Genomic DNA, 26,132 nt, shown 5'->3' with positions numbered 1-26,132 from the left:
CGCTGCCCGCCCGCGGGGGCGGCGTCCCCGGCCGTACCTGACGTGGTGACCCCGGGCCGGCAGCCCCGCCCCGCCGCGCGGGGAGCGCCGGACACGCTGCGCCGGGCGGGGGAGCCGGGGCCGCCGAGCCCCGGGTGGCAGCCATGGAGCCGCCGCGCCGCCTGCTCGGCCTGGCCGCGCTGCTGCTGCTGTCGCTGCTGTCGCCGGGGCCCGGGGTAAGTGGGGCGGGCCGGGGCTGGCGGGGGGTGTTCTGAGCGGGCAGGGACAGCGGCGGTGTCCCCGGTCCGGCGGGGGCGGGCGAGCTCAGTTCGGTTCGACTCCGCTCGGCTCGGCTCGCCCGGCGTGCGGCGGCGCCCGGGCCGGGGAGGGCCGGGGAGGCCTCGCCCCGCGGAGGCCCCGCGGCCGCAGGGGCGGGAGCGGCGGGCTCGGCACAGCCGCCCCGGTGCGCTCCTGCCGGGGCTTTGCCCGAGTTTACCGGCGGGGTTGGCGAAGCCAGCGCTCCATTTTGCGGTCGTTGCCGCCGGGTGCCCGTGGGTGTGAGCGGGGTTGCGGGGCTGTCAGCCCATAGGGCTCAACAGCTGCTGCTGTGCCCACTGACACCTGGGCTGAACATGCATCGTATCATTGAAACGTAAAAAGACAGGTAATTTCACATGAAGTACTGATAAAAGCAGGACAAAGAAACTTTTAGAAGCTGAAACTATGTAAGTGGATAGAAGAACTAGTGAGACATGCTAGATCATCTTTCTCTGAAAAAAACCTGTTGTATACATGTTGATATCCAAACACGAATGGTTATCTACATGCCTTGTATGCTGTCATGTGGCATTTTGATCATTCTGTTTTCAGAGCAAAGGTGGGAACATGCACTAAAAGTACGTGTGGTTGCTTGGTACTAAAAAAAGGCTACAGTTCTCAATTCAGAGGTGAAAGACAAAGTGCAGGAGTCCCTGCTCTACACCACCTCTTAAGAAATAACCAGGCTGGTTATATGGTATTACATGGAGCAATAAAAGCACGGGGAAACTGGTGCAAAGCAGATGGAATACTGAGCAGATGATTTGTATGGAGATGATAATTTTAAAGTGTACTTTACAATGGGTGCTGTCTGCTGTGTGTGTACTGAGATGGAAAACTAAGTCCTCAAAAATTCAGTTCTGAAAGGTGCTTTTCTTTGTAAATTCTCGGGATCAGGACACAATGAAAAGGTCAGCTGGCATTTACTGTTTCCATTTCACTGAAGGGTAGCAGAGGAAAGTTTTTGGTTATGTTCCTAGATGGATTGTTGTTACCTGGAAGTGCTGGTGTAATATATGGGGTTATAGTTCAGGTTAAGCAAAGCTGGAAGCTTTGGGTTTTTGCCTGAGATATAATAGCACCACTCCTCTTCTTTAAAAGTGAACACATCCAGTAGTGAAGCTGTGTAACATACCTGCTGTTGTTACTTCATTAGGAAACTGGAAAAAATTAAATGCAGTCAACAAAAATTACTTTAAAATCCTTATTGCAGAGTGCTAATGGCTTTGTCTTGCTCTGGACCATAAGGCTGGGCTGAGATCTCTTCATGATCCTGACAGATTTGGGATTCATTTGCATTTGCAAGGAAAACGCTGATTTGCAACTCATGAAGTTTTAAAAATAATGCTTAATAAGAATACTAAGAAATATTTTTAAATAGTAAAAATACTCTTTGAATAATCAGATTATTACTAAATTTTGTATAATTTTACTTGCATAGTAACAAACAGCTCGACTTGGGCCCTGGCAGAATTCAGCCCCGGTTTTCTCCATGTTTCGCTCTCGGTCTTCCTGCCATCTCCCCTCAGATCAGGATCTGACCTCGACTTCTCCACTTCTCTGTTTCTTTTCTGGGCTCTTTTTTTGCTCCACCAGCTGCAGTCCTCACTGTGCCTTCCCAGTTGAAATCCAGTCCGCGCTTCAGCCCCTTTTCATATCTAGTTCTAATTTCTGTGAATGTAGTCCTGCTCATCTTACCTGTGATTAACCCGTTTACCTGGGAAGTCGTATTTAGAACTATTAATGTCACTTGAGTAATAAATTCCCATGAAAAAGACTGGAGTACAATTCTTGGTATTGAGGTACCATGAGAAACATGGAATTGCCTAAAGGTTTTGCAGATTGTTTTTTCTATAGATTTCTTTGTCCGATAAGTGTACTCTTTGTTATTTTATATCCCAACTTTAATATTGTCTTACAATTCATATTCTATATTCCATCAGGGGCTGATTTAACGTCATGTTGTGTCTTTTGATGTGTTCTTGGTGGCAGCGTGAGCTGTTTGGATTATTAACTGATAGGCGTGAAAACCGATGCAAAGGTTTTAAACAGGACGTCTTCAGTCACTATGTTATTTAACGTTTACATGTTTTACTTGAGTTGCAGGTCTCCCTGGTTGCTCAAAAAATATTAGTATGTTAGTTTAGGTGTTTTAGGGGAATGCAGACGTGTGTCACGCACCTAAAATGAGCGCGGACAGCTCTGGCCTGCAGTGTAAATTCATGTGTTTGTCACTCTGCACTTCTGCTCGTTTTGGCTCCTGGTGTTTTTGTGAATATTGTAATAAGTTTGGGTTTTACAGAGTTTTCGGTTTTTCCTGTTGCAGCACACATGGCCAGGTGAATGAACAGTCGCTGGGCCTGGGCTATGGTGGTGGTGAGAAATAGCTGACAAACATATGTTAAAATGTAGTTTAAGATTAAGAGATCTGTAGATTTGATTTCACATTCTAAATAAGATATAAGGTATTGTTTGTCAGCTCTCATATGTTGACTTCATTATTAGTGATACTAGTTTACCAAATTTTACAAAGAGCTTTTTAATGACATGGTTTTCTCATGTGTGGTGAGTTTTAGCCTCTAGCCTGACCATGTAATTAGAAGATAACTGGCAAAGGCAGGGTAATGGATCATACTCTATCTGTGCTTAATGTGCCAGGTGCTTGTGGTGCGTGCTGATGTTGAAAATATTTTGCTTTGCTTCCTTACTGGCTTACCAGTTGTGGTTCCAGTAGCATAAATTATGGTACAGGCCTTTTCTTAGTGAGAGGAAGGTATCTATGTGTTCTCCTGTGCTTTATTCAGGCTTGAAGAACCTCTGCTGGTGTCACCCCCACAGCAAAACAGATTTCTGGGTTACAGAACAATAACCTCAAGGAATGGAGTGGCCCGGTTTTCTTGCTGTTTCCACCAACTTCAGTGGGATTTGTGCACACTTAGTGACCTGCATTTCAAAAATACTGGTTTTAAGAAGATAAATTGATGGAAGAAATTATTTATGCGGGGATCTGCTTTCTTCTAACACAGTAAAACAAAATAGGGCATTGCTCTGCTAACTCTTGACAAAATTTGCAGTGAAAAAAGATAATATCATCTTTGACATTAACTGTACCACAGACACACACAAATGCACCAGAACTTGCTCTGCAGCTTTCCCTGACCTTCCTTTGACTCCATGGGCCTTTCAGGATTGTTCTAGGTCATTTTGTTACGTTGATTTCTAAAACATTTTAACTAAAGATGTGGTAGATCTGGACTGAGGGGGAGATTCTTATGCTAGGGTTAAATACTATTTATAATGTGCATTTGTATTTCTATTTATAAAATGCTGTTTCTATTAGATGGTGTATTTCTAGTGTAACTTAAAAATGCTATTTTCTATTTAGTCCCAGATTTTAGTCTGTTATGGATTAACAACAGTCAGCACTTTCAGAGCATTTGTCGAAGTTCAATTCAATGAGAGCCTGAAAGTTAACAAAAATTGTTTTGAATTAAATTATTGAGAATTAATTCTAAAGCAGTCTTCAAATAACTTCAAAATATTGTAAATCCTGCACTTGACATCAGTGCTGGGGTGGAAGATGTTTATGAGCGCAGACTGTCAAGGCTCTCACTGAATTCCAAATAGGGTGGTTGTGAAAATAGACATTACAGTTTCAGATAAAATAAGACCCAAACTAGGTTTTCCTTCTACCAAAGGATGGTAGCTGGGAGTGGCATGTTTTCCCCCAAACCAAGGATTCTACACTGAAAAGCTTAAAAAAATCTAGTGTAATTTCATGGTCTGAGTCGGATGTCAGAACTTTATAGGTCGTTCTGCCTGTGGGCAACATCCAGGTGCTGGTCTGCTTTTCAACAGAAACTTGGCGTGAATAGCTTCTCCAGCTTTGGTTTTCTTTCCTTATCGTGAGTGAGTGAGTGACCTGCAGGGCAGGTGTATGGAAAAGTTTTCTTAAGGCTGCACAGTGTGTAGAGGAACTTTTTACATATTAGTACCTTCTATGTGATCGCAAGCACTAGCAGCCTTCTAAAACATCCGTAATCTGGAAGACGAAACTAGTTACTGATGTTTTGGTGCGAGTTTCAGAGCTCACATTTAATAATTTCTGTGGCTTTGATGCCACAAAAAATAGATACTGAAACGTTAAATGTGAAAAAGTTAAATCTACAGATCTGCAAGTAGTGTTCCATGTACTATATATTACTGATATTTGATACCCAACCATAGTCATGGTGGTTGTTTCATAGGCACATTTGTGTGAAGACGCTACAGGCTTTATTCACTTCTCAGTAAGAAGGCAGGAAGACAACACGCTTTGTGGAGAATATACTGATTCTGTAAGATAAGATAAAAGATAAGAAGAACTTGCGCAAACAGTAGAAGGTAGACTAGAAAAACAATATTAATCTGTATACATGGAAGATGTGGTGCGTTTGCTATATGTTGCATTTTATTTGTAACTAAACTTCACTAGTCATTCACTGTGGGTGTCAAATTCCCACCTGCAATTTAAAGGAACTTCAGTAATTTTCATTTCTGCCTTTAGCAGTTAAATGCTGTTGCTCAGCTTGCTGTGTTTCACTCTACACTGTGTTTGTGAACTGAAACGATCAGTTTGGATAATGGATGTTTTGGGTGTATCGTTTCTGATAGAAAAGCAAACAGAGTCATTCCAGTCTTTTAAATTAAATGGTTTTGTTCATGGAGCAGGTTTAGGATAGATACATCTTTGTGAATAAACAGGTATTTCTGTGGTGCATAATGTACAGGATTTATACTGTGTAGCATGTTGTATTGAAATGTTGCCTAAAAATGTGTGATGGAAATGTGTGTACATGTGGTGGAAGAGGAATTAAATTCTCCGGAAAGGGGTTTTTTTGTGAGTACAGCTGCATTGAAAATACCCATTTGTTAGGTATGAGAAACCTGACATGTCCTTGCCAAACGTCTGGGTAAAAAACATTTTCTAAGAGGTTCCTGGTGATTTCTCCCTTGAGCTGGTGCAGATCTGTAGTTTGCACTTTGAACGGCTCCCGCTGTCCCGCGTTGGGCAGTGGGTGGCAGCTGGGAATGGTGGTTGGTTAAACGCAGTTAACCTGGCGGGCACGGCTGGTTTGTGCAATTAGTTGAAGTTCAGTGCTGGAATATTCATTCAATGTCTTTGGTTCATGTTTTTTGTTCTGTTTCATAAGCCCAGAGCCCTGCAGACAGCTTTATGCAACCGAGGCTTTCAAGCTATTTCATTAATTACAAAGCTTCTCAGGTAACATTTAAAGAAGTTAAATAACCGTTACATCTTATCTAAAACAAAAGCCTGGAAATACGTATATTTTGTGCGTGTGTGTGTGTGTGCATTAAGTATTTATTAGCTTAAAAGTAAGCTGGCTTTTCAACATTTTTTGTATAAGAGGAAGAAATTCCTTACCTATGATGAATCGTTGTTAGCCAGAATTTTTCTTTTTAAATGCATTGAGATCTTCATGTGAAAATTCATATGAGCGCAAAATGTTACTACACAAAGGTTAATTTGGAATAGATTTTGACCACCATCCATTGCTTCTTGTTTTCATCACAACACTGTTTCCAGTAAATTTTGGGTTTTTTTCCCTTTCTTACTAGCTTGAAACCACAACGATTGGTAATGACGGCATGAGCACCTCAGGGCTGCTGTGTGGCTGTACCTGTACACACATTTTTGCATCTGACTGCTGCTACGTCTCAAGATGGAACCCCTGTACTAACTGAGTGTCAGAAGTTGGCTGTGTTTTGTGTGTTTCGCAGGTTAAGGTGTTCCCCGCTGTTACTGCCTGGGGAAAGCTAAATTCGGCTCCGTCAGAAAGAAAAACAAATGGACAGTTCCCTGTATCCATGCATTTTAATTTGGCAGTTGTGTATTTTGCTTCACAATAATTCTAATGTGACTGATAATTGTTTTTTACAATTTAAGTCCTCGGAGACATTATAACTATGTAACACACACACTTTCATTTCATGAACTGCGGTAGGTTAAAAATTATATTTAACTGTGAAACTGTAACCGTGGCGGGTGGCACGCAGCTGAACAACGCGAGAACAGGCTGCGTTATGGGGACTAAACCTTGGCAAATGGATGTTGTATTGACTCGGCAGTAGCACAGTTTTGACATTAACACTTGGGTTCTCTGAGCTGCTTTGACGTTCCTTAGTCTTGGTGACTTATTGCATAGTCTTTGTGTCAATTCTTGCGTAGGTCAGCCCTGTCTCTGGTTTCTCCTAACTCTAGTGCAGGAAGACTTTGATATCAAATTGAGAACAGAGGTTGAGTTAAAGCGTCTCCCAATTTGTCTCTAGGGGAACTTAGCACAATAGGCAATTCCATAATGTTGGCAGGAAGAAAAAAACCTCACAGGATTCAAAGAGGCAAGAAAGTTGTCCAGTCTGTGCGATTAAAAAGAAGTCATGTTCTAGACAAAGTAGTGTTTGACAGTTATGAGCAAATTCTGTAGTAATAGTCACATTCAGCATATGGGTTTTCCTTTTCCAGAACGCCAGCTCAGTAACGGTGCCAGAAACACTGTTGTTCGTCTCAACCCTCGATGGGAGTCTGCACGCCGTCAGCAAGAGGACAGGGGCGATCAAGTGGACGTTAAAGGAAGGTGAGCAGGAGGTCTCCTGATGCTCCCTACTCAATAACGTTAGTAACAGTCAGATCCATTGATAGTTCAAACTGTTGTCGGGCCTTGTAAATACTTATTTTCTTTCTTAATTTTACTCTTGTTCCAGAATTAAGCTCCAGTGTCTCTGGAGTCATGTTCATCTCCGTGTTTTCACTTGCAAATCTTTTCCATGTTTATGGTTGGAATGTTTAAGCTGCAGTGGCATGGTTGGCAGGTACCATGTTTTATGGGAATGCATGCAATATAAGCAAACACAGAACAGATGTCAAATGAGGGTGTCAGCTGGTGGAACTGGTGGCAAAGGGCTTGCAGGATTCTGTCTCTGTAACCTACATTCACTGGTGCAGTGGCTATCATTCAAACCTTGGGTCTTTTTTTAGTAATAGATTGAGGAAACAAAATAAACAGCACAGTTTGTTTTTTTTTTTTAAACAAAAAAACTACAGTTATGTAAAGAAATATGACATTGGTCAGTGACTGGAAGCAATTTTGTAATTTTAATTACTGAGCGGAGAGAGCTCTCTCTGTTTTCATGAAAAAATTCATATTTAATACAAATTTGTTTTAGTGGAATTCTGTTTACATATGGTAGAAGTGATAGTAGCACCTTCTCTGCACTTCGGGAAATGGAAAGGAGTCACAGTGATTGCATCACCCTGTCCTCTATTTTTAAACCTGTTGTCAGTTTAGTAGGTGAGCTGAAATGGTAGGAAATGGATTCTGTGTATCAGATGTCTGCAGTACAGACCAGTTATTTTATTTGTGAAGCCATTCATATTTGGATGCAAATCTACCAGACAAAATGTTAAATTAATAAACAAGCATAGAATGCTTTTGTAGCTCCTCTTGGAGTAAAAAGGGGTGAGCAACTATTTTCTTGAAGGATCTTCATTAGTAAGTGTGATTACATTTTCTCTCATCTCCTCTTTAAGTTTAGACCTCTCCTTTCCCTGAGCAGGCTTGAATGAAAAAGGATTATCAGCCTCCTAGATTGTTGCTATAGGCTATTGCCGTGTTAAGAGCAGCTTACTGGGTTTTGCTTGTCATTCAGCTGACATGAACATACGCTGCATATTCCCATCCTAGAATATCCTAACTGGCCTTTGTTTGCAGCCAGACTTAGTAAAGTGGCAGGAGGTTTTTTTGAGGAAGAAATGAATGCACTTCAGTAATGAAAAGGCCCTTGGTCGGGGTGTATTGCTCAACGACCTTCCCTTGTTTAAAAAAGAAATGGTTGCAAAACAATTGTTGGTACAGTGGAACTGCCGGACTGGTTAATCTAGTTTTATAGGACTTCTTTTTTTTGCCTCTGTTGCTAACTATGTATTGTTCTGCATCTTATGCACATGAGGTGTGTTCACTTACTTTTTGCAAAGTACTTATTGCCCATTAGTTTATTTCTGTGTAACAGAACAACAGACCAGGGTCAGTGAAGTTGTCATTGTTACAAGATGCTTAATGAGTTGACTTAGTTAATTGTACGTGGAAGAAGGCCTGTACATATAAATTGGATAATTAATTTGTAATTGGAGGGGTTTTATTTTTGCAGATTTGTTGTGTGGCCACCCTGTGGTGGGAAGCCCAACAAAGGTGCAGCAGTGTTAGAAACTAATAGCCTGTAGAAGTCCTTGCATCTTGCTGTGCTAAATCCCTGAAGACATTCAATAGTGCAGAATTCAGCATTAAATGAGTGTCTGAACACAGTTTTTGGGTGCTCTTTCTGTCAGCAATGAGCTTGTATTGCTATAATTCCCCAGGGGGAAGTGGCAGGCGTTGCAAGCACTGGTCTTGCAGGTGCCGTTTTACCCTGATTATCAGACGATGAACCATGTGTTGTGGTTCACGTACTTGGAGAAGTTGTGGCTGTCTCCTGAAACGCTGCAACGGCATTCATCAGGAAGAGAACGTTTTATTGCTGCACTTAGGCAGCAAGGCATTTAACAAAGAGTAATTCATACACGTTTTATTTTCATTGGGGAAAAAACCAAAGCAGTGTTCATTATCAGGCAGTACTTAAACAAACAGGAGAATCTTGCCATGTGTTGTTTGTTTTAATTTGGCACTGAAGCTTATCTTAGGTTTGGAGTGTAAATGAGCCGGTGGTTGTCACCACAATAGTATGCTTGGGTTTCCTGCCTTCATGTGATGCTGGCAGGAGCAGCAGTCTGGGTGCTCGTGTTCCCCATAAAGCAGGCAGAAAAATGGGTCAGGCAGTAACAGGACTGTCTGGTAGTTTAGAAATAAAGCTGCGCTCCCTGCGGTTGTATGTGGCCAGATCACAGCCCTGCTTGTTGAGGGTGCTTAATACCTTCATTTCTGGTTGGCTTCTGTGGGTCCCGCTGTCTGACAGCTCAGGATTTTTTGGTGACCAGGTAACTGTCGCTGCTCATTCCCTGGGCTTTAGAAAGTTCATAGAAAGAACCCCCACTCCTCCTCCCCCACATTTCTGAGAGGCACCTTTTTTCTTGCTGTGACCCCACAAAAACGTTGTACTGAAAGGGTATAGCACACGTTGAAGATCGGAGACCAAACAAGGCTCTTGGTGCCATCTCTGATCAATAAAAAGAGCCATCGGCTCTGAGTGACAGTGTTTACGTAGTCTAGAAAGGGAGCAGCTTTTGGACAGGATCATACCAAAAAGCCTTATGTAGGTTTATTGCAAGAAGTTGGCTTTTCCTCTGCTACAGGGAATGGAAGCTTAAGGGAGAGGCTGATGTACTTTTATCACAATTTTATCACATTTTCTCTATAAAGCTTTTGTTCTGATACGGAATACTTAGTGCTTTGTTCCGTGGTTATCACTGTTGTTGGTTTTGGAACAGATTGGGCCTATTAGAACCACTTACCTAATAACAGAGAACTGCAGTTCAGGGAAGTTTTGAAAGCAGGATTACGCATCCAGTCTCAGCGTGTTAACGCTTGAGTGCTGAGCTGCTGAAGAGAAGAGAAGAGAAGAGAAGAGAAGAGAAGAGAAGAGAAGAGAAGAGAAGAGAACGCCTCAGCTCTCTGACTTTTGCAATAACTTTTTCCGTTTGACCCGTTGTGGAACAAAAGGCGATTTCAGTTATAAACCAACTCATTCTTTTACTAGGCTGTGTTAAAGCATATGAAAACTATTTTAAGACGTGACAATGATAAATTAAACTCAAGAGTCTCTTTTTATCTCCACGTGATTTCTTGTTTCAAAACAAACTTTGAAATAAAGTTGGAATACGTCCCAAACCACATGAAAGTGAACATGAAGAGTTCATTGCCCGTCTTCAAAGTGTCTTCGCAGACCTACAACCTTAGTTCAAGATCATGAAAGTGTTAAGAAAATTTACATCACCCCTGTAGCTCAAAATGTAGAGAAATGGTTCTCCACAGTCCGCCTGTCCAGGTGGAAGGTGCTCGTAGTGAAGAGAATGCCTTTCACTTCAGAAAATAAACTCTTCCATCAGTTTGTGCTCGTTCGTTGTGATAGCCTCATGTGGGGAAGTGAATCACATATTGATCAGATATTGTGGATAAAACTGAGCAAAGAACTTGCGAAGGTTTAAAACTTCTCAGGTACTTTGCAGTTTCCAGTTTTACAAACCTAATTTCACAACCAAACAGGCGATGGTTGAGGCTGCTGAGGTGGCCTCTCTGTGCCTCAGCCTTTTGAAAAGGAGCAAGTTGTTGCAGGCCTGACTAGTCCTGTGTCTGGTGTTCAAGGAATGGAATTGCCAATATTAGGACTTTTTTTTTCTGTTTATGCAGATCCTGTACTCCAGGTGCCAATACATGTGGAAGAGTAAGTCTGTTTCCTTTATCCCATTTACCGCTTGCTTGATTTCACTGACATCTTGAAATCGGGTTTAAACCAAATCTCTCTGTGTTCTAGAAAAGTTGCATGATTTGCATACGTCAACTTAAGGTGGTTTAGGGAGCACAATAAAGAAAGGATATAATTAGCTACATATAATTATCTTATATGTAGTGCTAAGAAGAAATACCCTACCTGCAGAGTGTTCTCTCAAGCCCTTGCTCAGGTTTAGAGATCGAGTGTGTTACTTGTGCCTCAGTCTTAATTGAGCAGCTTTGAAATGACAGAAACAGCCAGGGAGTGTTCTCCAGGTTTTAGGTTTACTCTCTTCAAATAAAAGACTAAAAATAGTGAAGCGCAGGGAACTCCAACAACCACCACCAGAATCTGCAGGTGGAACCCTCCGGCTGCTACTTCAGAGCAGCTCCTCCAGCACTGTAACCTCACCAGAAAATGTGGGGCTTTAACTGTCTCTGAAGTCAGTGGTAACATCATTTCTCTTTTGTGGTTGGTGTTTGATGTTGGGGTTGGGTTTTTCTTCTGTAGTTTGGGTGGGGGGTTGCCTTTACCTCTCAAATTTACACTGTTCTGGCAACTCTTTTATTGTTCCTTGCCTTCCTTATGCTCTCTGGTTTTGTTTATTTGTTTGATTTTAATTCTGTGGCATTTTAAAAGCCTGTCACGTTTGGATCATTGAATTTTCAAATGCATTAGTAATCTTATGTTATATCAGTTCTGCAAGTTTATCTTTTTTCATTTTCGCAGTTAATAAATGAAACTTCAAAAAACGGATAATACAAAGTAAAAAAATTGTTGTCAGATGAGCTTGTCTGTAAAGCCAGTCCTGACCACAGTTGCTTTTCTGTTCTCTGAGAAGTACACTATGCTTTTAATCATTTATAATTGCTGCTTAAACCCTAGGCCAGCATTTCTTCCAGACCCAAATGATGGCAGTTTGTATACGCTTGGTGGCAAGAATAATGAAGGCTTGACTGTAAGTATATATTTTTTAAATATTTTGGAAAAGTGCCCTAATCAGGCTCTTGTGAACGCTAAGGGAACTCCCCAAGGGAACTTCCTTCGTTCTTCACAGTACTGTAAGGGTTTTTTACTCTTTAATGGAAGCGCATCAGTTTCTTGGAAAAGCTCAGTCAGACTGGCCAAAAACCAGGGTCTGCCGACACCTTTAGAAGTTGTCATGATAAGATTTAGTAAGCAGACAAAAATGCTGAACCTTTTCAAAATAATCCCCAATCTGTGTACCCCACAGATACGAGCTAACATTTGACTTTTGTTTTTGAACTTCATGGTGATACTCAGATAAAGCGTTTGGCTTCCCACAAGTTTCTCTTCTCTGGCAGCTGCTATGATTTCCCTTAAGAACTTTAATATTAGTCAAATATTTTAGTATTTACTCACCACTCCCCCCACCTCCCAGTACAGCCAGATCATAACTTACAAAATGATTCTTGGTTCTTTTCCTGGGTGAATCCAGGAAGTAGCAATTTATTTGAACCTATTTCTTCATTCTGCTAATCTCCTCTCATTTTGAATTCAAGTTAATGTCTGGTTAGAGTCACTGTTATAAAAGTTTTAAGCAAACCAGAGTAATTTTAGTATATTGAAGTAAACTGATCTTTGGTGCAGCTTGTGACCTCACCCCGGTAAGTCTCTTAAAGCTCAGTAAGGATGGGCACCCGTTCGGTAAGAGCAGCCCAGGCTTGGTGGCGTCTCAGGAACTCACCAGTCGCAGATTGATGCTTTGCCCTCTCAGCAGTTTCACTTGTATGAAGATATCCGGCCTTTATCAGTGTTACCGTACAGTCCTGTGGAGAACTATTGTATATGTGTTTTAGGTGAGGCAATTAAACCACAGGATGTTGAAGCGCAAACAGTTTATAAGTGATGCTGGTTGACCTTAAAACAACAAGAGTCTTGGCCTCCAAACCTCTGAGCTGCAGGCAGCTACCTGTGTTTCTGCCGGTGTAAACTCACTGAGACAGACTTTGTGGTCTGGGTTTGCAGAGCAGGGCCCCGACCTGAAATTTTGAGTTCTCAGGCACTGCAATAATGCAAACAAACAATATAAAACTGTCATTGGAGATTTCTGAAGTTTTCTGTGAACAAACATGAAGACTATCACACCAACGGGAATAAGCTTTTATTGTTTTTTGTTTCCCTAGAAACTGCCATTCACTATCCCAGAGCTGGTGCAGGCATCTCCCTGTCGCAGTTCTGATGGGATCCTGTACATGGGTGAGCTCAAATTTAATCTCTTTTAGATTATAATATCTTCAGTGACTAGAAAATTTAGAGAGTCCCAGAGAGACTGCAGGGAAATATGCTTTGTTTTAGGTATTAATTACAGTTTTTTTCACAAACCTCTCTGATGACAGGAAATCTGATTAATACAGAATTCAATTACTGTTTGAAGATTAAAAACCAACTTCTCCTGAAGGAGAATAAAGCTTTTCTAAGCAGTAAATAGCCTGTATGGATTTATTTGGTTTCTTGAGATGCTACCTCTCAACAAAAATGACTTCTACTTAAAATTTTCTTACACTTATGGCATTGATTGCCTGACAATTATAATTAAATTAGAAATCCCATTGCAACACGGTTGGACGTCCTCTGTTACCTGAGATACAGTCAGTTCATTTATATTACGAATAATAACAAATGTATGTCTCACTGTCCTGACTCATTCTAGTTGCAGATGGATGTGGGAGGAGAAAGGGAAAAGGAGGGGCAGTTATTACTTCTCTCAACGGTAAATGTGTGATGGATCAGGATGCACTTAGTATTAGTTTTTAACCTCCTGAAGGGCCAATACCTACTTCTCATTCTCAGCTGTCTCTGCACTACGGGAGTGAAAAATGTTGATTTGAAGCTTCTAAATATATGTGTTAGCATCAAAGAAATATTTAAGTCATGGCTCATGTCGTCTTGAGTGGGCTGTTGGGATTACAGTCCTTAATTCAAAATGCGTTAGACCCTCACATTTTTTTTCCACCTACTGCCCTTCAACATTAGCACTTCAGACCCCTGTTCTGCTGCCTCCTGGGATCTCCTACACTCTGAACTCTCTTAGATTTTATCGGTGTGAAAAAATAATTCAGCCAATGGTACTTACCATTCTAAATATTGTGTTTAATTCTCTTGTCAATATTTGGGATCGGCCAATAATGCTAAATGATGAATTGTTTTAAGTTCACGAGCCTGCTAAAGAAAAAAGACTGAAAAGCTTGATGGAAGCGCAGTTTTCCAACTGAATGGTAATGTGGCTTAAATTATCATTTCAGGTAAAAAGCAGGATATTTGGTACGTGATTGACCTCCTGACTGGGGAGAAACAGCAAACCTTGACTTCCTCCTTTGCAGAAAGTCTGTGCCCATCAGCGTCGCTCCTGTATCTCGGGAGAACAGGTCAAGTGCTTTTTTTTCTGCAGCTTAGAAGAACATTTGTTGTTGTCGTTTTTAAAGTTTAGGATCATAACAAATGACCTTGTGATCAGTTCAGGTTTTCACGTTTATTTCTTAGAAAAACTTCTGTAAATTATTATTTTAGGCTGTACACAGAAAAATTAGTAACTATGGCAGTAGAAAGGTAGTGTTTATTTAAACTGGCAGCAGGCACGGTCCATGTCTCTTGTTGACTAAGTGGCATTCAAAATGTATTTACCAGAGCATTCCAGCAGCAGCTGTGAGCCCGTCTGCTCTGTAACATACAGCTCCTGTAGAAACCGTTTGAAGAAAATGGGGATATAGCATATCCACTGACATTACAAATGCCGTATTCTAAAGAACTGTTACAATTAGACCAACAAACACCATATAGGCGTTGGCTAGTAAAAAGAGTAAGTCTTATAGTCTTGTTTTTAACCTTTGTATTAATGTGTTCTTCAAGTGTGATAGTTCAGTTACAGAACATGATATGCTGAATTTTAGAATGCAGGGTTTGGAAACTTTTAAATAAACCAGAGTACATCAGAAGAAGTTGTGCAGTAAAAGAAAATGCTGGTAACGTGGGCAGTAACTCTGCAGGGAGCAGGTCGAGGATTATCTTTAACAGCTACTAAATGTTCGTTTGTCAGGAGTGCTGGGAAAACGAAATGCAGAGAGCAGGAAGTGCTGTGTGTGGTGTTTGGAGGAGTCTCACATTTGAGGTGATCGATTCTATTCTCTCATAGGTTTTTTTGCTTCACAGACTGTGTATCTTTTAACAGAGTACACGATCACAATGTATGACACCAAGAAGAAGGAGCTGCGATGGAATGCCACTTATTTTGACTATGCAGCTAGTCTGCCTGATGAAGACATAAAATACAGTAAGAATTGCTGTCTCTTTTTGTCTTTCCCCCCCCTGCATATTTGCTGTGGGTTTTGCATATCAATATTCTGATTTTTTTCCATAATTAATAGGTCAGCCTGCCTGTCTGATTTTTGTGCAGTTGATTTGCATCTGCCGGTTTTTATCCTATACGTGCTGTAATATCCAGAACTCTTTAGGTAACTTCAGGGAAACCAAATCTAAGGAGGTGCAGCTCTGGAAGATATTCTTTAAAATGTAGCGACAAATGGCAGGAGAGGCAGCAAACCGGAACTGTGGTGCACACTCAGAAAAAGCTGTTGTAATGCTACTGCTGAACTTTTATCATCCTAATTCTGATGACTGATGTGCTCATCAGCTATTCTTTTGCAGTGTAAGGTCTCATGTTACATGAGGTTTGACCTGTTAATATTTTTATTAATATCGCCTGTCTGCAGCAATTCAGGTGATCTGTGTCTTTGTATATTGTAGAAATGTCCCACTTTGTGTCCAATGGAGACGGGCTGGTGGTGACTGTGGACAGCGAGTCCGGGGACGTGCTGTGGATTCAGAATTACGCTTCTCCGGTGGTGGCTTTTTACATCTGGCAGCGTGAGGGGCTGCGGAAGGTTATGCACACGAACGTGGGGATAGAAACTCTGCGCTACCTGACGTTCATGTCCGGGGAGGTTGGACACATCACCAAGTGGAAATATCCTTTCCCAAAGGAAACGGAGACCAAGAGCAAACTCACGTGAGCACCAGTATTCCTGTTATTCTGTCTGTTCAACAGAGCTTTGTTAGTAAAACCTTATTTATGCACATTCAGTTAAGGGTTGTTCTACAAGTTTCAAGATGGTGAAAATACGTAAGAGCAGCTCTAGTTCTCCAGCCGTTATTTCATGACATCTTTGATCTTTTAATGTCTAAAGTCAGAGACCAAAAACCAAAATCTATCATAAACTTAGGAAGTGTATACTTATAAATTTTATCAAATGTTCTGTGTTGAATATTTTCTTATAATATGGAACAGAATTGTTTTTATAATGTAAAGCCTTTCACATTATAAAAAAGGTGCATAGCATTTTGCCAAATACCAGTTATCAAATAGTGCAGAAATAGGACATGAGTTATGTCAAATGAGTAGTTGTGATGTGAATAATCAACTAATAATGCTTTCATAATAAAAATAATGGTTTCATAGTACAGCAGTACTTAAAACAATTTCACAGATCCAAGCTTTTCAAGATACAAATATTGATGATTCGAGAAACTAATGCATTATTTCTGCAGGATTGTGTTGCCAAGGTTTTACCTAGATGGTGAAACATCCATTTGTCTACTTCTTTCTAACACTTACTGTTTTTTCCCAGACCAACTCTATACGTAGGGAAATACTCCACAAGTCTGTATGCGTCGCCATCCATGGTGCATGAAGGAGTAACTGTTGTGGTAAGTTGGGAGCTGCAGGAGTTGAAGGACCCCTGCTGAAAAGTGCCTGTACAGAGCTAGGGCTGTCCTGGGTTTAAAAAGAGTTGAAAAGGAGACATACTTTAAAATACATATTAAAACAGACAACTTTGCCAAAGGGACCTGATGAAAATAGAAAATGAACCACTGAAGGCTGTACATGTACAGAAATTTGGGGTTAAATTGCAGATTGCTGTCAAGAAATGCATAGCAAATTCAGTATGTCATGAAACAATTAACAGAAAAGCCTTGAAATGCATGGAGTAATTCAGGAGTAATTTCAAAAGCTGCAGAGTGGCTGCAGCTCTCGGGGAGTTGTGCCAGGCAAGCTGAGGGGCGTCCAGAGGTTGCCGTGCATTTGGTGCGTTGTGGCTAGTGGTAAAATTGCTGTTTAGTTCATCAAAAGAACTCCACGTAGATAGGAAACTGCATCAGTTTGGTTTTGCTCATGCTGTGGCTCCCCAGGTAGGAAATAAAGATCCTGTTTAACTTTTCTAAAAAAAGAGAGAGTAATCTCCTCTCCCAGGCAACGCGTAACTCAGGTCTAATGTCCAAGGTTGCTGAGGCCGTTGCTGAGGGCGTAATGACACCGTTTACTTACAGTGACTTTGCTGCCAGTAATTTTTGCTCACCCAGTAATTCTGACCTCCATTTGTTAATTTAGTTGCCTATTTAAATATTTCAGGGACACCGTGCTTCCTTAATTGTAACAATAATCTCTTTCTAGCCCCGCGGCAGCGCCATCCCCTTACTGGAGGGTCCAAAAACAGAAGGAGTCACGATTGAAGACAACGGCGAGTGTGTCATCACCCCCAGCACGGATGTGAAGTTTTCGGGCAGACTGAAAGAAAAGAACAAACTGAGCTACTGGAACGACTGGCTTTTAATAGGTGTGTGAGGTGCAGCCCCACTCGTGCGGCATCACATTGCCGTCTGGTGGCCAGTTCTGATCCGACGCTCAGCGCTGGAGTTCAGCTGCTGTAAATCAGTCACAGCGCTGCCCAAACTCAGGCAGTAGTTACTGAAGCCTCGTAATGGTGCGTTCCGCTGGCCAGGAACCAAATCCACAGCCAGTGCTTGAGCACAGAGCCTTCAGGCCTGTGGTGATTCTACCTGTGACTGCTTGGGAAGAATAGAGGGAAACAAAAAGCTTTTGTTCTGTGATGTTCTCAAGCCTTTTGTAAATCAAGTTTTATATATGCTGTTCAGGAAAGATGCTCAAATCAAGGGTATATATCCTAAAAAGGGACAACTTATTATTTCAACATGTGTTTTATTTAAAGGGCACCATGAAACACCATTGTCTGCTCCTACGAAGATCCTGGAGAAATTCCCAAGCAACTTACCTAAGAGGCCTGAAAATGTGATTCCAGCTGACTCAGACAAAGCCGCTATTGAAGAGGTTTGTGATGAGAAGTATCATTTTGCTGGGTGATTGAAGAATGTTGGGGAAGGACTCAGAAGAAAAGCTATGTGGAATTACTTCACACTTTTTGTGTCATATTTTAATGTATTTAGCACGTAGAGTCACTGGTATGATGTATCATTCCTTATTTCAGAATTAGGGCTTTCCGCTGATTTTCTTTTCAACATACAAAACTTCCTTTGACTTTGGTAGGATTAGAAATTATTACAAATTCTTGAGCAGAAAGACGAGTGCATAACTGCTCCATTACCTGTGGAGATGTTGAGCTAACAGAGTTTCCTCTGCCTCTTAGGTTATTGACATGGTTGAAGGGTCCTCGACAGACGTGCCTCCCGCTGCTCCCAAGGATATCGAGGAGAAACCTGCTCGGCCTGTCCCTCGGCCGGAGGCCCCCGTGGACTCCATGCTGAAGGACATGGCCACCATCATCCTCAGCACTTTCCTGCTTGTGGGCTGGGTGGCTTTTATCATCGCTTATCCAATGGTAATGCTGGCTGAGCTTCATGTGCTTTTGAGTTCTGGGAGATCCAGTAACATTTTACAGCCCAAGAAATGATCCAGGAGTTAGAAAGTAACACACTACAGGAGAATTATTTCCTTCCTCACAGACATGCAGGGGGTAACAAAAGATGCAAATTTGATATAACAGTGATTTCTCCAGGCGTATGTGCCAACTCTGGAGACTTTTACATCCTACTGATTCTGGTTTTTGTGTATGTTAACGCTTTTGACGGACATGATCTTAACACCATTGGCTTCACTTCTCTTTTCCTTACCTGAACCGCTGTTGGATTTTCTGGCTTTTGGGATCAAAGCCTTTATCTGTGGTTTAATGACACCCAGTCCACCTATTAACAGTTAGCTTTTGCTACATTAACCAACCAGTGTGATGTCTCAGCTTTGCAATGGAAAATCAGAATGAAAGGGAAAGCGTTCCCCACCCTTCTTGCCTGACAGTGTCATAATAAGAGAGTTTTTCTTCCACCTTTCAGGTGTAGCCACCCCAATAGCTGTAGAGTTTCCTTATGTGACGTGACGATAAGTAACTTTGCTGACAGAACTGTGGTCCTTTCCCGCAGAGTGTACATCAGCAGCAACAGAGGCAGCATCAGCTGGAAGAGAAGATCCAGCTCTTGCAGCAGCAGCAGCTGCCCTTCGGTGCTCCCAGCGACCTGCCCCCAGAAGCGGATTTCTCGGACGCCTCGTGCGGCCGGCCGGAGAACTCGGCTGCCAGCACACCGAATCTGTCCCCAAGGGCGTCAAACCATTCTGCCTACTCCAGCGTCTCCACATCCGACGTTGGGAGCTGCATCTCCACTGAGCAAGAAGAGGGAGGTAAAGTTGATCCAGTGTGTTTTATTGTGAATCTCTGTATTTCCCCAGTCTGTGTGGTGATACAGCACAACTATTAAAATATTTATTGATGCTGCTTCACAGATCAGAAAGCTGAAAAGGACCATTGTTCTCCTTTGGTCTGAGCACTTGCAAAGCACCATGCAGGTGACTCTGAGCAGGATTATTTGCTTGAGGAAAAACATCCAGTTTTTAACTGCCATCTGAGCAATTATGTTGTCCACGGCAGTATATTCTTACAGCATGTAGGGAGGTTCTAGGGAGAGTTTAAATTAAATAAAATATTATAAACTGGAATCAAGATACAAGGATGACGCAGTGCAGCCTTCCTGCCTGATGTTCCTGCGCACTCTCCAGTCCCTCCAGAGGCCGTTCAGGGGAACCACCAGTAACCACCTCTGGAACTGTCAGTCAGCATGTCCCAAATTCAGCAAGACATCTACAGAACTTTCTAGAAAGAGTTTCTCTGAGAACCACCAGTCTCTCATTCTGTCTCGAGTCAGGTGTTGTGTGCACCATGTGTTTGACTCTCTATGTTGGATTATTTGTTCACCAGAGAGCATTTCTCTATGCAGCATCAATACCAAAATGCAGATGTTTATTTGATCATGCGTGTTGTTGGTTTAAACATGAGCAAAAAGACTTTACCAGACTGGCCCAGAAGGATGTGCAGATGTAAAAGGCCAACTTAACCCATCCTAAACCAGTCCTTGTTTCTTGGTTTTTGTTCAGATGAAGACGCAAACAGAGTGATGGTTGGCAAGATTTCGTTTAACCCAAAGGATGTATTGGGACATGGTGCTGAAGGGACAATTGTTTACAGGTAAAAGACAATATGTGTTTTCAACATTAAATAGGCCAATTAATGTCTTATTTGCATTAGGGTTTTGTTGTTTTTTTTTAAAGACCACATATCTAATATGAACAGAAATTAAACTTTTGAAAAAGTACTTTGCATGTGTCTGGACTATTTTCATGCAGTTTCTTCACTAGTTAAACTGCTTTAATTCCCTTAGAAATGTTTAATGACCAAATGCATCTGTTTCCAGCATGAGAAATGCTTTAATATGCCTCTGTTAAATGTTTTCTGTTGTCACGCACTGTTACATACTTTGTCTGCAAAAAGGATGTGTAAAAGGATGATGTGGTTTTCCTTCCTCTTTGCAGGGGCACATTTGATAACCGTGATGTTGCAGTGAAAAGAATTCTTCCCGAGTGCTTCAGCTTCGCAGACCGTGAAGTGCAGCTGCTGCGCGAGTCCGACGAGCATCCCAACGTGATCCGCTATTTCTGCACGGAGAAGGACCGGCAGTTTCAGTACATCGCCATTGAGCTGTGTGCTGCCACCTTACAGGAGGTGATGGCTCACGTGCAAACCTACAAATCTGTGACAGTCTCCCTGGAAGGCCCTTGGTTTCCTTTAGCTTGCGTTGCTGAAGTGCCTGTTCTGTGACAATTGCACACTCCAACAACAGGCTGATTTTAGACCTTTAGAAAGATGGCCCTAACCTTGCACTGATTGAAGGACAGACGTTGTCCTTTGATTTTCCCTTTTGTGGAGGGCTCCCTTTTGGTCACCCAGCCCATCCTACCATCTGGACTTTGAAGATGTGCTACTCTTGCTGCTGGAGCACAGCGCTGCACAGAACTCTAGCTCTGAATGGTATTTTAGAGTTCATCATCTTTAGCCAGAACAAAAACTCTTCAATGTGTGTTACCAGCTAGCATTAGCCTGCAATTTAGACATGGTGTTTTGGCTGAATCTCTTGTTTTTCTGTTGTATTTTATAGTATGTTGAACAGAAGGCCTTCAGTCACCACGGCTTACAGCCCATCACTCTCCTGCAACAGACAACATCTGGTCTTGCTTACCTGCACTCCCTCAGTATTGGTAAGAATGTCTCGTTTCAGTACATTTTCTTAACTAAAGAAGAAAATAAATTGGTCTGGTGCTGGGAACTGGTTTATTCAGTCCAGGAAGGGAGGTGTAGAAGCTCCACCTGATGCTGGCAGCAGTTGTGTTTGTTGTTTGATACTGGGCTTGTCCCTGTGACGTTCTGCTGCACTGCAGTAAACAGGCCCGTCATTACCATTTGTTCAGGGCAGTGCATTTTCTGGAGAGAAGTCATAAAACATGATGACTAGTGATGATGGAATAAAAAAGTGATGAGCCCTTACTGAATGCAATATTTTGAGGTTAGGACTTTGATTTAACAAGCAGTGATTCAGCTTTGTGAAAGGTTTGCAATGCAAATATGTTAAAAAGTTACAACTATCACTGGGATTGCCTGGAGTGGGTAAATGGGCGTTTATAATAGTCCACAGGGACCTGAAGCCCCATAACATCCTCATCTCGATGCCGAACGCCCATGGGAAGGTCAAAGCCATGATTTCGGACTTTGGGCTGTGCAAGAAGCTGGCAGTGGGCAGGCACAGCTTCAGCCGGCGCTCGGGCGTGCCGGGCACCGAGGGATGGATCGCCCCAGAAATGCTGAGTGAAGATTGCAAAGAGAACCCCGTAAGTCTTCGGATTGCTTTTTTCTTAGATACAAAATAACCACCCTGTGATAATGAAAGTCTTCAGGAGGGGGGGGAAAAAAAAGTGTTATTGCCATTAAAGGTTGTTTATTTGCAGACATACACCGTGGACATCTTTTCAGCTGGCTGCGTCTTTTATTACGTGGTATCTGACGGCAGCCATCCCTTCGGCAAATCTCTGCAGCGGCAAGCCAACATTCTGCTGGGTGCTTACAGCCTCGAGTCCTTCAGTGCGGGGAGGCACGGTAAGAAAAGTATGGGAAATGTAAAGTGCTACAGAGTTTAGTGAACTTTCTATGGGTGTTAAAATGCCAACAGAAATTACACAGCTTTGACCCTGGCAAGTGCTGAAAGCTGCATTCCTAAAGTACTCCTGAAGTAAAGCTGCTACAGTTCTTAAAGTTGGAACCCCAAAGCATCTCTAGGATAAGTAATTTGCAACCCTGCAAGCTTCACTGTAGAGTTATTTCATGTATTTAAAGGGTAGGAAAGTACTGAAGTGATCCAACACTAGTGACCTTCTGTTGGTTGCTCAGCATATCTGTGAGGGTGGTATTTGAGCTGGTCGGGGTTGTGTTGGAGAAAGTAGAGAACATAATGATTTTCTGAAGTACAAGAGATTTCTCCCCAGCCTAAGAACTATCACCGTTTTCCTTGCAGGAGACATAGTCGCTCGTGATTTAATAGAGCAAATGATAAACATGGATCCTCAGAAGCGTCCGTCTGCCAGCTGCGTGCTGAAACACCCCTTCTTTTGGAGTTTAGAAAAACAGCTCCAGTTTTTTCAGGTTTGTGTTGACCTTTTCAATCCTTTCTGTTCTAAGGGCTCCTGTAGACATTCTGCAGATCTTGAATTCAGGCTCTTTTGGCTTTGTCCGTGGTTGAGCCAATATAATCCACACCCTTACTGTGAGGAAGAAGCAACTCATCATCTCAAACTCCTGTGTCCCAGTCCCAAGCATAATCCATTATCAGGACAGGCTGTAACTGGCCAGAAGCAGCAGTTATAAATTGTTGTGAAAATCTTGGAAATGAAACTAGAAATAACCTGAATGTCTCTTGCAGGATGTCAGTGACCGGATAGAGAAAGAATCTTTAGATGGTCCAATAGTCAAACAGTTAGAAAGAGGCGGAAGAGAAGTAGTGAAAATGGACTGGAGACAGCACATCACTGTTCCTCTTCAGACAGGTAAGGGATGGTATTTATCAGAATGGGAAGGAATTACCTGCTGTTCCCAGTTTGCCGGGACAGGAAAATAAGGATAACACTGTTTTGGCACCTTTACTTGTCAGCAAAGTATTTCTTCAAATTAAAGTACTTGTATATATTGAAACACGCCTATAAGGATATGTGACTGTGGGCAAGCATACCTTACTTTTGAGATCAGCAACTAAAAGTGCATCAAAACAATAAGATCTTGTAATTTCTTTTGCAGATCTTCGAAAATTCAGATCCTATAAAGGAGGCTCAGTCCGGGATCTACTGAGGGCAATGAGAAATAAGGTGAGGATTTCTTTCCGTAAGCAACATGCAGCCCTGGGTCTGCCTCCCTTTGCTGTTTGTTGCCAGTCTGTCTGTCTTACCTTGGTTTGGTATTGAGCTCCTTTAGGATGGACTGATGCATTTTCATGGATGAAGTAACCTTGTCTCTTGCAGATCCTGGGACACTGACTGAACTCTTCCTGTTCTTTTTGCCTTGACAGAAGCACCACTACAGAGAACTGCCTCCCGAAGTGCAGGAGACCCTGGGCTCCATCCCAGATGAATTTGTATGTTACTTTACAGCTCGTTTCCCTCACCTGCTGCTCCACACCTACCACGCTATGCGCATCTGCTGCCACGAAAGACTGTTCCAGCATTACTATGATCAGGACGCTGCAGAGCTGAGCCTTGCGGGAGATACTGTTTGAGAGAAGGATGGAGCTTTCTGCTCTGGGACCAACTTTGCAAGCACAGGGCTGTGAAACAGGCCCTGCCTTTAGCAGGGAAAATGGGATCAAAGAGCTGAATTTTCTCTCTTTGAAGAAACCAAGCCTCCAAAAAGTGCCTTGTACCTCTGCCTGCGCTGGATCAGGAGATGGAAGGAGCCCAAGGGGCGAGCGGTAACTTCAGCAAAGCGAAGGACCCTGCTGCTGGACTTATTCCGAGGCAGTTTTCAGGACAGTGAAAACAGAGAGCAAAAGCTGGATATAACCATCACCCAGTATCCCTGTACTGTACGTGATTTTACAACCGATGTGTTTTATCACAAAGAATCAAAATACCGTGATTGAAATAATGGATTTACTAGGGACTGGGATCTGCAAAAGGAACCTTTTAGTCATAGCAAATCATCAGAACCTGCCATTGCACTACTGGCACATGATGCATTAGACACCGCACAGTGATCGTAAAGGGAATCATGATTATCCAAAAAACTAGTAGAGTACAATTTCTGCTTAATTAGTACTACCCCAGAAAACTACTCTCTCACACTTGAGCAGATAGAGTAAGTTCTAAAAAATGCTGACTTGAAAAATCAGTTCAAGGTTTACCTACTTGGAAAATAAGCCTCATTGTTTAAACATGTACCAGTATTCACAGAAGAGCTTGAACAGTCCTTGACTTAAATCACAGTATCAGATCTACACAAGTAACTTCAGAACAATCCCCTGATGGCAGTTGTGAGAGGTTACACAGAATCACAGGGTGTCGAGGGGTGGAAGGGCCCTGGAAAGCTCATCCAGTGCAATCCCCCCATGGAGCAGGAACATCCAGATGAGGTTACACAGGAGTGTGAGTCATTATCTACTGCAAGTGTTCCTTGTAAAAAGGGTTCCCAGTGGCAGAGCCAGAGGTAAGATAAGTTCTGGGGAAAAGGGAGTTAAATAGGAAATGGTGAGACATACAGAACAGTGAAAGGAGAGGTCGTGTTTGTAACGGGTGCGATAAAGCTGTAGAGGAACCCCATTTTCTGTTTGGGTTGCTAATTACATCCAAGTGAGCCTGTGTTTTGAAGATGCAGTATTTTCATCAGCCCTAAAGCTGTGACAAAGCATTAAGTGTGCGCAAAGGGTGAAGAAATGCTGAATTCTAATATTAGTGGGGTTTTGTTTTGCAATCTATTTATTTAACATATTTATATTTATTTAATTTTTACTACAACGTGGTATCAAATCCAAGTGGTACAAGTATAACGCATGCCAAATCATTCTTAATTGGGGTTGTGTCTATATTTAATCATAACAACTGGCAGAGGAAAGTGATACTGCATCTTACAATGAAATTATTAAAGGAAAAACCTACAAAATGGGAATTTGTATGACTGTGCCATTGTGTCTTAAAGTAATAAATTATTGACAGTAATGCGTATGATTGGGTATGTACAGCTACTTTTCTGGAGATACTTTAAGGGAAGTTTTTTTTCCCTAGTTTTGCAATGTATGAGAGCAATTTACCTAAGATGCCAACTGTGCAAGTTACATGTTTCTAAAGCTTGAAAAAAAAATAATGGTAGTTTTTACCTGAGAATATTCAAAGCTTATTTCATATTTTTGTAATGTAATGTTATTTTATAAATCCACTAAATAAAGACTTGTACTCAGATGAAAAAACACACACACCCCCCCTCCTCCCTACTCCCCCAACAAACAAAAACCACCCGAACACAGCTTTTAGTGCCAATGTGCGCCTGGGAAAATAAGCAGGACTGTGACCTTGTGTGGACCAACAGAGGAGCTGGGGAGCGGGGAAGGGGTGACGCAGCTACAGCTACACTGGGCCTGCAGCAACCAAATGCATGTGCCTGTGTCCGAGCAGCACCCTGCTAGTCAAACACACTCATTTCTTGGGGCAGGATGAGCATCCAGCCTCCTTGAAGTCACAGGAACCTCATTCATTTCTTCCCAGTTCCCAGACAACAGCCACCTACACATTGGTGGCTGAGGCAGGCGAACAAACACTAAATGGCTGGAGCGATTGCATGCTGCAAAAAAATTGTCGCTGTGCAGTACTGTGATACGTATAAAAATCTGTTGCGTGAAACTGAAAGTTGACAACGAACCACATGATTTACAGGAAAAGAAGCCGATCTGTAATGCAGCTTTGTGTGCTGGGGCACAGAAGGCTGAGTGAGTGCACTCACGGCACAGGTACGGGCACAGCTGCTCTGTGCCCCGGGAACGGCCACACATGCACCTCTTAACCACTATTTACTGTGGTGGGCTGGTCTGGAGCCCACGGGTGGATGGGAGGGTGGGCAGTAAGTGGGGTGGGGATGAGCTCCCTAGTTTAAAAGCAAAACCAAAACCAAACACTC

General features: G+C 42.3%; 1 protein-coding gene across 2 annotated transcripts; it reads left to right on the top strand.

The window, feature by feature from the left end:
- Positions 1 to 25,124, top strand: ERN1 (endoplasmic reticulum to nucleus signaling 1). 2 transcript variants are annotated; one of them, XM_080356208.1, is made up of 22 exons: positions 1 to 215; positions 6,821 to 6,932; positions 10,695 to 10,728; positions 11,662 to 11,734; positions 12,924 to 12,996; positions 14,043 to 14,165; positions 14,966 to 15,067; positions 15,541 to 15,802; positions 16,422 to 16,500; positions 17,246 to 17,408; positions 17,802 to 17,920; positions 18,237 to 18,428; positions 19,024 to 19,279; positions 20,030 to 20,120; positions 20,465 to 20,654; positions 21,088 to 21,187; positions 21,615 to 21,814; positions 21,932 to 22,079; positions 22,495 to 22,622; positions 22,900 to 23,023; positions 23,271 to 23,338; positions 23,539 to 25,124. In XM_080356208.1, the coding sequence occupies exons 1-22, from the start codon at positions 144 to 146 to the stop codon at positions 23,743 to 23,745; spliced, it is 2,916 nt and encodes a 971-aa protein (XP_080212334.1). In that variant the 5' UTR covers positions 1 to 143; the 3' UTR covers positions 23,746 to 25,124. The 2 variants fall into 2 exon arrangements, with proteins under 2 accessions (XP_080212334.1, XP_080212335.1); XM_080356209.1 differs by lacking the exons at positions 1 to 215; positions 6,821 to 6,932; positions 10,695 to 10,728; positions 11,662 to 11,734; positions 12,924 to 12,996 and having other exon boundaries at positions 14,065 to 14,165; positions 14,947 to 15,067.
- Positions 25,125 to 26,132: the final 1,008 nt, after the last annotated feature.

This window comes from Nesoenas mayeri (assembly GCF_963082525.1).
Source record: "Nesoenas mayeri genome assembly, chromosome: 19".
Lineage (NCBI taxonomy): Eukaryota > Metazoa > Chordata > Aves > Columbiformes > Columbidae > Nesoenas > Nesoenas mayeri.
Note: the sequence above shows the minus strand (reverse complement) of the source record. Positions and strands in the feature narration are given on the sequence as shown.